The sequence below is a fragment of the Oryzias latipes genome, chromosome 9, assembly GCF_053564925.1.
Source record: "Oryzias latipes strain Hd-rR chromosome 9, Olatipes_Hd-rR_3.1".
Classification (NCBI taxonomy): domain Eukaryota; kingdom Metazoa; phylum Chordata; class Actinopteri; order Beloniformes; family Adrianichthyidae; genus Oryzias; species Oryzias latipes.
The window spans coordinates 33,552,131-33,568,555 of record NC_136245.1 but is presented as its reverse complement, the minus strand read 5'-3'; the positions used below and the strand labels follow the sequence as shown (position 1 = coordinate 33,568,555).

The 16,425-nt window shown below is 40.3% G+C and overlaps 1 protein-coding gene across 2 annotated transcripts in view; it reads left to right on the top strand.

Annotated features, from left to right (window-relative positions):
- Nucleotides 1-4,584: 4,584 nt before the first annotated feature.
- Nucleotides 4,585-16,425, top strand: part of notch1b (notch receptor 1b) — a 51,620-nt gene continuing 39,779 nt past the window's right edge. For both annotated transcript variants that reach the window (XM_023958197.2, XM_023958196.2), the window contains exons 1-2: nucleotides 4,585-5,025; nucleotides 5,505-5,586. In XM_023958197.2, coding sequence (XP_023813965.1) covers nucleotides 4,968-5,025; nucleotides 5,505-5,586 — 140 coding nt within the window. In that variant the 5' untranslated portion in view covers nucleotides 4,585-4,967. The remainder of the gene's footprint in view (nucleotides 5,026-5,504; nucleotides 5,587-16,425) is intronic.

Sequence of the window (16,425 nt, the reverse complement as noted above, 5' to 3'; positions counted from 1 at the left end):
ACGTGCCTAGTATAAACCGTGACATTAGGACAGTTGGGCATGTGCTGGATTTACAGGTTTCTGATCCATTTAAAGGAAAAATAAAGCCAGGACAGTATTAGAAAAGCACAATGCGTGTCATTCATTGTGTTCTTACTGTTCACAGAGAAAAACGTCAGGCGTCAGTCAGACGATGTGGGCCACTGCATGGACAACCAGCTCGTGGTAATTTTATAGTATTTGATCCAGTCCTGAGCAGCTGTCTCTGTTTTTAGGGCTCATGTAGTGGATGAGATCTTTCCATCTGTGCTGCACCAGTTGTGGGGACAGACCCAAACCCCAGATTGACACCATAAAGATAAAAATCTCACAAATCCTGTTTACTTACCTAAAACAATCTCACACAGTTAACAGCACCATCGCATTTTCCCATCAACATAAACAACATGGAAATAATTAAGTTAAACTCTGTTTGTTTTTATGCTCAAAACTGGATAGGTTTCACCTACAAAAGTGGAACAAGAGTCGTTTTATTAGTTATCAGGACAAGTACATGGAGTATTTGTGATCTCAGTGTAGCAATGAGGTCAATCTATTTAAACTGGGTGATAATCAGCAACATTTACTAAAAAAGTGTGTCCACTCTGACCCACTGAGTGTGAAAGTCTGATATTTAACATGTCGAGCAGCGCCTGGTATTAGACTGTTGGAGCATCAATGCTGAGAACAAAGATGCTATTGAGACCAAACAGCAGGCGGACAAAAACAGCCAAATCGATTTAAGTGCTTTAGTTAATTGACCAAAGGTGATTAAGGGCGTTATCCCATAATCAGACGCATACATTTGCATGACAATACCCGTATAATATGGCTTTAATCTGATTATAATCACTGATATGGACATAAAGAGTAGGTTGGACACGTTTCCCCTCCTTTAGTGTCACATTTTTAACATTAAACTTTCAGTATTCAGCCCTTCATGGCCAACAATTTGGGTTTTTTCTCATTCTTACTAATGGTTTACCTGTAACTTCACAGTTGAATCACACTGGAGATTCATTACAAAACGAAAACCAGGTCAGCACTGATAAAACGAGTTAACACCTGAAGACAGGTAAATCCCTGTCATCTGTACATTTCTGTACCCTAAAGAAGCTGTAAATCTGGACCTGAAGGCCAATAAAGATGCAAATTCTCTCTCTGGAATAACTTATTTTGTTTTGTTTGTTTAAAATATGGCAGTTCTCTTTTTAATCATTAAACATGTTCAAATGTGCATAATTCCAAACTTTATTTATTGCAAATGAAAAAAGACAATTCCTCAATTTTTTTTAGTATGTTCTGTTGTTTGCAACCTGAATTTCTTTTGTCCACAGATTCATGCTTCACATTGCAGGGTAAAAAATAGACATGATGACAACGTTATTAAAGATTTTACAAACAAAAAAAATGCCAGTTTTAAAGTGAATTGTTCAATATCCAAATAAAGACCAGCTTTGTTATCATTTAAATGCCAGAAGTTCAGTTCAAGGAGCACAAAAATCCCACTTTGTTAAAGGATTTGGAAAGCAAGTCTATTGATTTAATGTTTTGTGAAGCCTTTGCTAAAGATTATTGTCAGGTAAATCTAAGTAAGGTCTATGAATAAAGGACATCAGTAAACATTCCTCCAAAAATCCATGGTCAGCTGACTGCTGAACCTTACATTGGAGGGTTTTAGTCCCTTACTTTGACTTTGAATTTAGTAGACGGGTCATGAGGACCGTCTTGTAACTAAAGGATGATTGTTTAATGTTTTTACAGTGAAAAAAGATCAATTTAAACTAAAATGATAAATATCCCCAAATATTTGTGTCCCAACATCCCCAAAATCAACAAAGAAAAGTTAGAAGTTAAACTTTTGTGCATTTTATTGTGCATCTTATTACAGGTTTGACATTGGCCTATGCCATGCTATTCATAAGCCTATAGTTAACAATATTCATGTATGTGATAAAACATTACCTTTGACACACAAAAGAACAATTTTTAGAATAAATATCAGTTCTTTTCCAACCCGGAAGTAAGACGACTCAATCTCTGAGGCTCCGCCTTTCTTTCCTTGTGGGTGTCGCCCATTTCATGATGTCAACTTAGAGCCGGTCCTCTCTGCGTCTTGCCCATTAAAACAAACTGTATCCAAACTTTTGCAAAGATGATTGTGAAAATTGTTCATATAAAAGGAAAGAGCTTTTGCCGATCACCGCTAGCTTCACGGAGAAAGTTGGTGTTTGTGTTAGCCTGGGGGCGGGGCTTGTAGCAGACGGGATATGTGTGAATGAATCAAAATACCGCTTTGAGGTTTCTTTTTATGAGAAATGAACATTATAATACATCTAAACAATGGAGTTTTAAGGCCAGTTTACAAACAATTTTTTTTTTTTAAATTGCGACTTTTAAGCTGTAAATTTACGAGAAAAAAATCGTATTTCTAGTTAAAATATCTTTTTACCCTTGATATAAGAAAAAACTGACTTAACTTTTCAGTCAGATGTAACGACTTGTTTTAAGACAATAAATCTAGAATGTCTTATTGGAAAGTTTGATCTTGACAACATCTTATTTTAAGTTAAAATTTCTAATGAAACAATTTGTTTTGATTCATAATTTACACATCATTTTGACAAGTTCATCTTAAAATCCTAAAAATTCTGATCTTGTTTCATGGTCTAAAAATAGGGATAGTAGGACTGCTGTAGTGCATAAAATAGAATACTTTTTGGGGAAAAAGTATAATCATGTATGTCAGTGTGTAAATATGTGTCCTTTAAAGAAACACAAACTTTTTTTGAGCAGTACATCTTTAATTTAGGAGATAATATTTCTAATAACAAGTACAATAGACCTAAATTAAAGTGTTTATATATAATTTCCATTTTACATTTTGTCCTAAAAGGGCAGGACATGACAACTTCTTTTATGACATCTTACCAAGACTAATTCTACTAGTTCCATGGGCAAACTTTTCCTCTTATAATAATTACAAACATCCTGTATTCTATATTTTGAACATGTTTTGAGAAGAATATTTCCAGCGTGGCTTTTTCCATCAGCAAAAACAAAGAAGTGTGACCAAAACAGCAACTCCAGCGCCTGGAAGGACGGGAGGGAACATCTCAAACTGTTGACCTGATAACGGAAAGTTTGACACACTTGGTTAGACAGACTTTGAAATGAAAGGAATTGATCTTTTTTGACTCTAAACATCTAAAGACTCAAACTGGACCCGTTATGCTAAGGGAGAAAGGCCATCGATGAAAATTATTCAGCTACTATTCAATGTATATTTGTAGTCCCGCATTAATATCACACTTGTTTACTCTGAATGAGTCAGGAGAAACATGAAGTGCATGTGAAGGGGAAACTGTAAAACAATGATATTTCTAAAAAATCCGTTTTGTTTCAACGATTTTATCCAAACACAATTGAGACAAAATCCACAAAATTGATTCCGTTTTTATTTACATCCTCTGTGAGCTGTTCAGTTTTGGCCAAGTTTCACAGAGGATTGTGCGTTTGACACCTGAGGTTGCTCTGCAAACCACCTGAAGGGAATCTGCTCTCTCATCTACTGACTGCAGCAGACTTGTAAAAGTTAGCGTCAGCATTTATTTATCAATGATGGAAATCTTAACTGCTCACCTGGGTTCCCAGGCTTTGTCCTGTTGTGTGAACCAGAAAACAAGAAAAACAGATAAAAATCTTTACGAACTAAGTACTGGACAATTGTTTTCTGAATGCAAGCCAGATGAAACCACGTCATGCCTTCGTATTTGCTGATTCCATATTTATAGATTTAAATTAAACGTTTTACGATAGTGTCTTCCTTAGTTTCAAAGTTACATGTTTTGCTGCATGACCAAATACAAGAACACGATCAATTTTAATACGTTAATTCAGATGTAAATACAGTTTAGTATATGTTCCTGAATTTTCTCACAAATTGTGTGAATTTACTGCATTTTATTTATTTTTTAAATGGAACACTGTCCTGGGTCTTTTCCTCTTAAAATAATCTTTCCTGTCCTGTGAAAGTGTTCCTGTTCTGTCATAAATATAGTAATAATGACATTCTAAGATCATTGTTCTATTTTATTTTTTTTAAACTGGTTGGTCCACAGCAGCAAGCTTCTACAAGTCTGCACACCTGTTGATTATATATATAAAAAATATAGATTCCTAGTTGGAATCCATATTTTAAACTTATTTTAAATAGGTAAACCTATCCTTTTTATTGTTTTGCAATTGACTTTGAGGGTTTTTTGTGATAAAAAAGATGCAGAATTAGTAAAAACTAAAGGTAATAAATACTGATTGTTTTTTTATTGTGTAAAATGTTTATTACTTAGGTTTTAAAGTTTTGATTGTATTTTTTAACATAAAATTTTTAATTTTTCAAAATAAAATAAACAACATTCTTCTCCGTTTTTACCAATTAATATATTTTAAACAACAAAAAAATATATTTTTTTAATGAATTATATATTTGTAATCTAAAGCTTTTTTAAGCATATCATTTAAATTCAAAACGTCATAATAGTTTTCCTTTAGCATCAATCGGAAGCTAACCGCAGCTAACTTCCTGTGGCGGGACGGGGAGAAACCCGCGCGGCTCGTTAACCAAAGATGCTAATTAGCGCTCCCCCCGTGGGAAAAAAACAGACCAACTTCCAGCTAACTCCTCCTGAGGCGGGGGGAGCCCGCCTGCGACTGCGGGGGGCGGGAAAACCGCCCCCTTTGAGCGGACTGGAGCCGCCGATGGAGACCTGCCCTCCTCGGATCATTTCCAACCCGGGACTTGAAGTGACAGCATCTCCGTCCGCCTCCCTCTGCTCTCTGGATCTACATTATTTTGTGTATTTTTTTTTACCTGTCGGAAGAGAGAAATACCATATCGGATCTATGAAAAAACCCGCGTGGATTTGTAAAATCTGGTCAAAGCAGGAGGAATGCATATTCTGTCTGTGAAAATAACTTTTTTGCTGTCGCTGTTGGGCTTATCGCGAGGTGAGCAGCCGCCGCTTTTCCCTCACTCCTTCACACTCAGACAGTTCAAAACTTTATTGAAACTCATCAACTCCACATTCTGTGACTTCCTCGTGGAAGCTCCTGCAGCTGCAGTAAACACGCTTTCATCAGGTGGACTGTCATCTGTTGCACCTGTTCTAGACGTTTTTCTTAAGCCCACAACTCAAATCATGAAGTTTGTTGCTGTTTCCAGCAAACTCCTAAAGAACCTTTTCTCTTCTTCTTGGAGTCAGAGAACCTCTCATGGAAATGGCAAAGCTGGGCTACCTTTGCAAATGTTACACACTTTTAGTGCAGCTGACACAATTCAATTTTAAATAGACAATTTAACTGGGTGGAGAGACTTCTGTGCAGTAATGACTGTGTCATGTCTAAGGAATAAAGCTTTATTTTTTCCTGCACCGACCGCCTCAGGTTTGGAAGAAACGCAGATGTTTGTACACTTTGCTTATTCGCAGGTCTGAGATGCTCCATGCCCACTGAGTCATGTTTGAACCAGGGGAGGTGTGAAGCAACTCCAGATGGCAACGGAGAGTGCAAGTAAGTGCAACATGTTGTGGAATCTGTAATGACTGTGAGAGTTTTTGGTTGACACCAGGAGCCCCCGCTGGGTGGGCGCTCTCACCATCGCTATTTCTGGGAGGCAAATGGTCAGAGGGTGATGAGAAAGAAAGGAGCAGACACTGATGAGGACAGGGTGTGCTGTGTGTGTGTGTGTGTGTGGGACACCGCCAGCACACTCACTCACCAGCCAAAGTCTCGTAGCCCTAAATCTTGTTTTTCTTTTCTTTCACGGAGCGACAGCTGGGTTTGCCAGGAGCTTGGCGACCATTGTTCTGTGCTGCGATTAATTCTGTGTGACTAATCTGGGTGAGGCTTCCCAGAGAGACCCTCAAACCCGTCCTCCTGCCGCTTCCTCCCACCTCCTGGGATTTTGTCCCCTCCTTCAATGGACCTCACTCTTTCTGATTGAACCTGGACAGATGGTTAAGGAAGGAGACATGTCTTTATGGGGGAAATTATTGGAGGAAGGTTTTTGTTTTTTGCACGTTTCATTTGCTAACTAACACACTTGTGCTCTTCTCTAAAAGGGGAATAAAATATAAAAACGGATGCCCAGATTATTATGCAACTAGCTGCTTCAACGGAGAGCCTGGTGGTGGCTGGATTAAAAACCAGCTCGGTCAAAAACGCAACAAGTGGGCAGCCATCGTGGCCGCCTGCCACATCTTAATTTGGTGTGGTCTTGCGTTCCTCCCTCACACACACACACACACACACACACACACAGGCACGCCACCTCGCCACAAAGCCATCATTGTGCCTTGCTACTCCTCAGACTTCTCCTATTAAAAATGGAGATGGGCCTCCATGTGGATCAGAAAAGCGCAGACAAGGCTGAGCGTGTCATCTGGTCGTTTTTATTATGGTAACTGTCACAGCTGAGGAGGTGCAGAGGACAAACTATAAAAAAAATGTCCTTGTGTGTTTTGGGATTTGACTGTTTAATCAAATTCCAGTAACAAACCCATTGATTGTAGTTGTGGTTTATAAATATAATTCAGTTTTTTTTAAATGCTTTTCAGGATCTGTAAATTGATCCAGATGTGAGTTAAGAGACCTAAACACACATTTCTACTTACTCAAGGTTTTTCAATGACTTCAGTGTTGTTAATGAATCTTTATTTTAGCTTTCAGCCTAAGTTAGCTTCTGTTTGTCTATTTCTGGTCGAGTTACTGTGGCAGAAAGTTGAATGCAAGTGAAATTCCTTAACTTGGAAAGCCAAGTTAGCACAAAGCGACTCGGAGGATGACGCGCATTGACTCTGCTTTTCCTGCAAAACAAAATCCTAGCTCCACATTCAGAAGAATATTGATGTACTGTAGATGCATGTGGAGGTATTTACAATAGTTTCTAGCTATAAAGTGTCCTCTTTTATCCAAAGTGATATATGAAAGAAGTAGAAAAATGGTTAAAACACAGTCAGTCATTGACTGTATCTGAGACCTGGACTGAGTGAGTGCGACGACACGCATAGAAAATGGTTTCCAACCAATGTAGTCACTAATTCTTCCTGATATGGACGCCGCCATGTTGGAGCAAGACATCATCAGTAAGCAGTGATTGTTCTGAGTCAATGTTTCAATCAAGAGGGATTTTGTTAGGCCACGCCCCTACCTCTTTGAAAGATGGCTACACAAAATCTAACCTTTTGAACATGGGATGTGGGGGCTCCACTTACTTTTATTGAGGCCTTTGATTGGTCAATTTATAACTTGCACCACATAAATGACTGAGTAACAGCAGTTTATTCCTCAATAGAAGGCAATGGGGATTATGGCGTCTTGGAGCCCGGGGCCACTTCCTGTTTGGAACACCAGGGGGGAGTTCACTTAGGTTGTGTTCGAATTCCTTCACTACTCACTACATAGTGCACTGTATAGTGCGTTAGCCATTTTGTAGTGCTGTCCGAATGTACAATTCCAAAATTGAGTGCTCCGGAAATTTCCCAGAAGTCTCTGCGGGAAGCCAGTGTGCATCGATGCTCACTAGATCGGCAAATATAGACCACAATGCAGTGCGTTTAAATAATAATTGCGAAAAAAAATTATTCAAATATATTTTTAAATAAACTATCAAGGTTTTCAACACCAGAATACAGTGGATTCATAAATAGTTGTTTTATAACACTCGCATCGATTAGAAATTCACTTTGTGAATTCAGTAACAACATATTCGCCATTTGAAAAAAAAAAGTAGTGAGCATGGCGTCCGAAGTGCTTTTCAAATCCGGGGCACTAGGTAGTCCCGCACTATATACGGTAGTTTTTTAGTAGTTGGGGATTAGAGTGGGAATTTGGACACAGCCTTTGTCTAGTTCTCAAATACAGTCAATGGCCAGAGTCAATATTTTACGGGTTTGGAAAACTACATCCCCTATAATGCAAGAGTTTAATGATTCCAGGTAAATGTATTATTTTTTTAAAGCCAAAACCTTACGTCACCCTTTTACCAAAGTAAAAGAACTAATGACTATGAACATTTTACAAAGACTCATTTTGAATCCACTGTGTTCTGATGATGAAAACAGTGATGGTTTATTAAAAAATACATATTTGTTTTTCACAAAAATTTTCCAGACGCAATGCATTGTGGTATATTATTACCAATCTAGTGAGCATTGATGCACAATGGTTTTTTTTCTGGGAAATTTCCAGAGCTCTGGATTTTGGAATTGTAGATTTGGGCACCCCAGTAAAACGGTGAACTAACTAACAGGTTGTTGGAGGATCTTTAATATATGTTACGATTTTAACTGGAGTCTGCTTGTATCCTGGTGTTATTTTAAGCTTCATGAATTTCTATCAAGCTTTCTTTATTTCTGGGTTCAAACCACCTTAATGTAATCGAGCAATTCTTGGAATTTGAAATCAAAATCTGATGCAAACAGAAACCAAGTTGTATTTATGCTTTTTTCATGGCAAACCTGGTTTCTGAAGCAGCTTCTTCTACACCAGATTTATCTTCTTGCTGGTGAAGCATTGCAGCTGGCCGCTACATCAGAGGAACTTTAGAGTAATTCCAGGCAGGTGGATCCAGTTTTTAGCTAATGGTGTTAAAGGTCTGACGTTGTTAGGCATGTTGGTTAACACGTATACGTTTTACATGAACTGGGCAGTATTTTATGGTTTCCTCATGAAGGAAAACAGGATTTATTTTTCCTGACTTGTCCTCATACATGATTTGGTATTACCTTAACCAAACAGCTGCCACGCTTGAACTCTAGTGTCAGGTTGAGGTTAAGTGAGTGGTGTCAGATGCTTTTGTCCTTTGTAGTCTGTCCAGTACATACCCACTTGACATACCGTAAATACCATCTGCTCATAATATCTGGCTTGGCACAGTGACATCCAGACTGCTTCAGTGAGGCCGCTCGTTTACTGTGGAGGCTTGGCAAGGCCAGAGTGCGGTGACAGAGCGAGACCAGTCCGGCCTAAGACCAGTGAGTTGCAGATTCCAGCGGCACAATGGATGGTCAGAACCAAAAGCAGCTCACAGCAGAGCTTCTTTGTGCCTGCGGGGCTGAGAGACAGCGGGTCGGCTGGATGACAGGCGAGGACGGACGCCGCTAAGAGACGGCATACTTTCTTTGACAGCACGTTGATGGGAGAGTAATGTGATGATGCTTTAAGGGTTTACGTGTGCAGTCCAGTACAAAGGACAGAAATGACTGTCCACGTTACTGATGGGGTGCTGGTTCAAATGCTTTCAAAACAGAGCAACTAATACTTTCTCCTTGAAGGAGAGTAAGCTCAGGTGTGCTCAAAAAAGGCCCGTTTGTAATTCTTTAATTAGGCTAAATTTATTCGTTCCTCAAATTTTTTGTTCTTATTGAGTTGACTGATAAACCGCAACCCTAACCAAAGACCTGAGGTGCTACACCAAGAAGATATTTAAAAAAGATATAGCAGCGATTCACAGATCGAACCACCATTTAATACATTATGTCTGAATGGTTGGTGTAGGAATGTCTTTTTACTGGATGTATGAAAACTGAAACATGTATTTAATCATCTAAATCATGTATACTTTGCTTAGAACAGGAGATTAGAATCAACTAAACATAAAAGATAAAAACATAGATTTAGAAAGAAAGAAATGCTGTTCATCACTTTAAACAATGTCAAGCTCAAACGTTTTTCTGTCAACGTCCTGGTTAACTTCAGCAGTAAACAAAACCTGTTGTTTTGGATCATTTACCAACACATCCTGAAAATGTGTTTCTATCAAAGTTTAGCTGACAACAGCTCCAGCAGATTTCAGTAAAAAAAATTTCAGCAGTTGTTCAGTAAAAATGGAGCAACTAGAAAACACTGACAGTCTAAACTGACAACACAAACTGACTTTTTTTTCTTCTTTAGTAGAAAAACAAAAAAATGTCCACATTTTGGATGAACACCTTGCTGAAACGTTCTGGTACGGTTTCTCCACCATTCCTGCACAGTCATATGACGTCACAGATTTTTGCAGTGCTTTTATTTCATATTCAATATATTTTATTCATTCAAATTGTCGACTATAGTTTAAAAAGAATTCCATAAACTGAACTTCAGTCTCATTTTTTTTGCACCTATGAAAAACACTTTATAGCTTTACTTTGAAGATTTATTTACTTATAACGAAGGGTATTTTTACTTTAGTCGACTGTATTTTTAAAGTTCAAAAATCTTGGATGTCACAAATATTCATACTTGATTTTTCTGGAACACATCGTAGATATCCGAGTACTTAGATACTCGTTACTTCCCTAGTTTAAATGCAAGCAAACACAAACCTCTTACTTAATAAAGGATCTTAATGGAATTTACTACTGACTTATGTAAGGTAGTACATCCAAAAATATACTGTTGCAATCACCAGTACTACATGCACGTAAAGGAAACCATGAGAGAAAAATTACCTTTGATGAAGGAACAGACAAAAACTAAAATGGAAACAATCTGGATTTTTTTATGTTCTTGCATTTGCATTTGTGTGTGTAGGATAGCCATTTTTGGCTAATTTTGACGTTTTACATAAGGACTATTTGGCCCATATGGAAAATATGTTGAGGACTTTAATTGATGAGTTATTATCTGAGCTGGTATGTGGCTCTGCTATGGTTTACCTCCATGAAAGTGGGCCCTTGTCTCTCGATTCTGGACATTCTTCAATGGCACTTCTGTGTGCTCCAGTCAGATGAGTCCATCCTAACTTCCCGCATGCTCTCCTCTCCCCCCCCGCACTGCTATTCAGAGTCAGGAAGCAGCCTCGGTGTGGCCCAAGGGAAGAAAAGGTGCCGTATCTGATCATATCATCACACACCGAGAGGCACATAGTGCAAGTCTTTTATACGGTCGCCGTCACCAGTGTTGGGTTTCCTTTAGCGAGAGTCTGACGGGTGAGAGGAGATTTCTGGCCATAAGAACTGACTTTGTGGCCGAGAATCCCCAAGCAGGGGATTATGATATTTGAGCCTCCTTGTTTGGCATATGCCAAGACAAATGACAACGCCTTTGATCGCAGTTATTCACGGTCAGCATGTGTGAGTGAAAGACTTCCTCATTTTCATTTCTTCTCCAGCCAGACCACCTGCCTGTGGGTTATAATACAACAACTATGAGGGGCATGCGCTCGCCCACACTGCACCATGCTTCGTGCTTGTGGCGTTCGTCCATTCAGGTTCAGACATAAACAGATTGACTTTATCTGCCAGGTGTGCTTTTGTCCTTCAGTCACTCTCACTGCCTGAGTTTATAGTCGCTCACGAGACACGAAGGTTTTGTCTGTTTGGCCGGTTGTAGCTCTGAAACCAACCGAGGCGTCTGTCACTCAAGAGGAAAAGAAGGATTTCAGGAGATCATTCCCTAACAAAGTTCAGGATGGTTTCAAAATGGTCAAACTGAACCTTTAGTGACTGCAGCAGACGATGGCTAAAGTTTAGAGATGCTGCTTAGTTTTAATAATACTTGGACCCGTCTCCTGTGCAGATGAATGTTGGTTTTAGGAAAAGTGGAAAATATCGTTTTGACCAAGAATAGCCATGAATTCTTTTTCTTCCGTTACTCTACTAGTCATGAAGTAATTTAATGACAATTACAGTGATAGTTTTCAGTTTAAACATAGACCTTCAGAAAACTATTTTCTTGATCAAAGCCTTTGTCACCACAGCTCTTATAGCTAGCAAGGGCTGTATGTGGGCAAGAAAAGGGCAAACCTGTACAGGATATGCAAGTGGTCTGCAGGAAATACCAAGGTGGTAGACTGCTCAGTAAGGCCCTAGCCGGAAAAAGGTTCATTCACATGTTTTTCTATGGGTATGTTGCGAGCGACAGGTAACACTTAGTAAGGGTGAAGTATGTGAGACGCAGACATGTCGTATGGATTTAAAAAAAATTGCAAGGACTGTGCAAGGAGCCCATTAATTCTGTTCAAGAAATAAGTGCACACCCCTTGAGGGCTCATTGTATACTGCCTGACTGTTAGTAAAGAGTCGCCCTGTGGGCGTTCGATGGGCATACCACGGACACGTTTGTGTAATGGAACACCTCATGCGTGTAGCATTCGTACGCAGTCAGTAAGAGGCCAGTACTCGCACCCTACTAATGACTAGAGTGTGGTGTAAGGACACCGTATGACAGCATCACTCGTACTTCTCAGGGGGTGTCATGACATTCCTTAAGGTGGTAGTACAAGCCTCAAGGGGACTGTGAGACACACCTCTGCTTGCTGAAAGATGCAGCCACACCTTTCTCCACAGGCCCTTGCAGCCCAAAAACCACCAGCACCCGTATCAGGGTTGACCCGTACCAGTGCAAGTCCATTAAGGTTAATTGTACAGTCTTTTTCCTAGAGTTTCAAACGTCCGCTCTGGGACTGTCGCTGGTTTATTTGCATGAAATTGTTCTGCTGGCAGCTTTCCATGAATTAATAAATAAACCGTTATCTGTCAATTCGGTGCACACTAGGGTAGATGAGTAAATATGAGTAGTAGATAAAGATCAACTGATTCATCTGAACAAAATATTAGTGTCTAAAGCTGCTTTATATTTAAGGCAGATATAGTTTTCTCTCCAGAGAAATAAACACACTGTCAAACCATTTACCCCATAAAATGACCTCATGTGGTGTCGGCAGGATGAATTGACATGCCATTGTTTTTTCTCTGTAATGCTCAAGTCTTAGAGTGGAGACGTAAACGTAACAACCCAACAGCCTGATGTCAGCTACACCTTCAGACACCCGGATGGCCTTTAAGTGGTTTCCAGGCTCGTAAAGGAGGCAATGGCAGAAGTTATTAGGACTCTCTAGAAACACTCACACGCTAAGTGTTTGGTCCCAGGGGGAGCCTGTTCTTTCCCACGGGCTGCGTCCGTGATCTTCTCAAAAGCATGTTGCTCTAATGAGAGCTGCCAGATGTGGGTTGACCAGGTCAGCTCTCTTGTGTGATTACAGAGGAAGGAAAAGAAGGATGAACATAAGCAGAGGCCAAGAGGTGGACAGTCCCCCCTTGTAATTTCTGCAGCAACGTTGGCTTCATTTCCACAGCAAACATCACCCCTGTGGTTTTCCTGAAACTATTTTCATCCCGGCAGTTTTATTGTTGGATTGATCTAACACTGCAGCTTTGGATCAGCTGCTTCTTGCTTTAATGCGGTTAGAAACAATGCATTTGTATACGTTTGAAACGTGCGTTTCTGTGTGGATTTTCTCTGGTTGTCACTGTCGTTAGCCACTGTCCATGCTGATGAAAAAGAGGGAAGTTTAGGGGAAAAAGAGGCCCCTTCCCCTTGGGCCAAGCTTTTAAAACAGATCAGACTGGGCTGACGGGGACTTAACGGAAGCAAACAGACAGGAAATGAGAAAGGGAGGTGGGGGGCAGGAGGGACAGGTTTTAGGCCATAAGCATGCTTCATGAGCACAATTTGGACCTGATGACACTATATTTTTAGTTGGGATTTGGAGTTTTAGGCATCATCCCAAAGTCTTAAGGCAAGAGTCAGTGGAAGGCAGAAAGTCAGAAAAAGTCCAGGAAAAGCAAGTCATGCAAATGTTCTTCACAGAGATGTCACAGGTAAAGAGAGTTTTATTTATATATCAGGACAATTACAACAACCATGGCCTCATGAATCCAATTCCCTCTTATATTTTACTCTTTAGTATGTGTGCGTCTGCGTGTGTGCGTGAGTGCTGGTTGATATTTTGGACCCATTCCTTAAATTCTTATTACTAGGAAACAAAAGAATTTAAAATTAATGATTCATTAAAAAAATGTGCATTAGCTCTTAAGAAGCATTTGAAATATTGTTACACAGCAGTTTAGTGGATTGTAAAAGAACAAATTAAATGCCTAAATGACTCAAAAAATCTCCCAATTAAAAAGGTTAATCAAACCATCCAAAGAAAACCCAAATAACACCCCCTCCCCCCAAGCCATATATCAAAACAAAGAAAAGAAAACATGCCTTTAAACACAGTTCATAACAAAAAGAAAATAAATCCCGGACGAGCCCCCAACTAAATGCCTCAGTGGCTCAAACTTTCTCACCAAATACGACAGGAATCAAAGTTATCTGGGATTTATTTTAACCACAAAAAACAAACAAAAAAAAAACAACCATTCACAAAAAACAAACAAATGTCACAAGGGCCAAAGCTTACATAATCAGTACAAACACATGGCCACATTCCAATCTTCGCCCCATCAGGTTCTCTGGGCAATTAAGGAAAACCTGCAAACAGGATGGCAGAAGACAAAAGACCTCCCACTCTGACAAAAACAAACAGAAAACACAATATAAATAATAAAAAAAATAATAGCTGGAACAATATATAATATTGTTTAATTCTGCTTCCACCCAATGGCAGCCTTACACATAGTGTTGCTCTGTCAGTTTGAGATGACCATGTAGACTTGAAACACCGCTGTTGTATTGCATGTATAATCTTTTTTTGTTAAGATGTTTCTATTTAGATATTTAAAGATAAATGTAAAACACAGGCACTGACCTTGTATCCCACAGAGATTTACACGGCACAGTAATTGAATAAATGCACAACCTAATTCCCTAAGCTTCTTAAACGCATTCAAAGTGAGATCCACGCAGCTGCCAGAATCTGCATGCTTATTCTTTATTTGTGTACAGTTCGCGCGTGTGTCCCGGATATCACGTCTCTCCATCTGTGTGTGACCTCAGAAAGATGGCAGATGGCAGTCTGGGGGTGTCACTGAGGAAAAACCCCTTCAGAGGGATGCCTGGCCCCAGGTCAGATGTCACCTCAACATCTGCTGCAGACACGAGCCGGTGACTGGATGCAAACCTGTTGCCATGCGCTGCTGCGGCAGCATTTTGAAAAGGAAACGAGCCAGAAGTGGGCCTTCAAAAGAAAACCGTGAAGACTGCGGGGCATTAACTTCCTCGTCTTCTCCACCAACATAATTCCACTGCTGCCCTGCAGTTATTTGATAGCGCCCTGCACATCTGATATTTGCTCAGCTTCTGATTTGTGCCCGCCTTTTCATGTCTTCTTTATTTACCTTCAACAGCTGCCCGGTCTACCTGCTGCTGTTGAGATGTTGCTCCTCTTACCGGCACATTTCTCTTGTTGAAGCAGCTGCCTTCTCTCTGTTTGCTTTGGACACAGGAAAGACGCCATAAAAGAAGTTGTTGAGAGTCTTTTGTCTTCCACGCCTATTTTAAACATTTAAGCTCTCGTTGAGGCCGTCAATGAGGCCGTTTTCTGCCAAGTGTGCATTTGACGGGATGATGCCAAATTAAAGAGCAAACTGTTAGGATTCTTGGCCAGCGTGTGCTATAGTTGACTTACTGCTTGCACCTCGGTTGGAGTGTGTTTGGACAGAGCGTCCACGTGCTCCAAGGTAAGGGTGCTGGGGCTCTGTCTGTTTGTCTTTTGGACCTGGGTGTGAGGTGCTGAGCTGTTTTGCAAGAGCAGATACCAGTTTCAAAAACCGGGGAAGGCCTTTTTTTTGAAGTAAGAGTCTGCTGAGGTTAAGAATCAGGCCCGTAGACTCTTTGGAGTAAACAACAAAATCCTTTGGAGCCCGCTGCTTTTCTCTGCTTCTCACTGCTTCTCTGCTTTTGAATACCCAACCAAGCCTGTTCCAGTTCCCTTTCTTTCAGACTCTATTGTTGGTCGCGCTGCTTGTGTGTGTTTTGTGTTTTACGCTTTTCTTTTGCCTCGCGCTTGGCCCCAAACATTGGAGACCACTGAAAAGAGTTGCAGAGCCAGTTGGAGAATAAAGGTTTTAGAGGAGTGAGCTGTAGTCAGCGGAGACTGACGACATCTTAGTGGGGTGTCTCGGAAATGAAAAAAGGCAGATCAGCAGACGAGGGGTGAGTGAGTTTTGGAGGTAAGGAGGGCTTATGGAGGACCTTGATGCCAGATTCACACTGAGGAGGTCAAATCAATAAGTCTAAAGGGAGAGTTCAGGAATAAAGATTTAGAGAAGATGATATCTTATGAAGACAGAGGAGAGGTCTGACAGCTGAATACGCCCGACTTGTGGTCAGCTCAGAATAAAGTGGAGAGAAAAAGACAACAATGGAGCCACTCATTCTTTGCCCCTGTTTCTCCTCCTGCCACACTCCTTTTCTCAACTTCACCGGAGAGCAGTGGATGCAGTTTACACGAGAACATCGCAAAACAAGTTAAAAGTAGAACAAAAACAGTTTATCCTTGACTTGATCCTTTAGTGATAGTTGAGATGTCAGAACTTTAGGGTTGGTTTCGGTGCTGTGCATGTGAGCGGGCAGTAGGATGGGATGCATGGAGAAAGGAGGCGGAGGGGGAGGTCGACTGGGCCAGCAGCTGCTCTC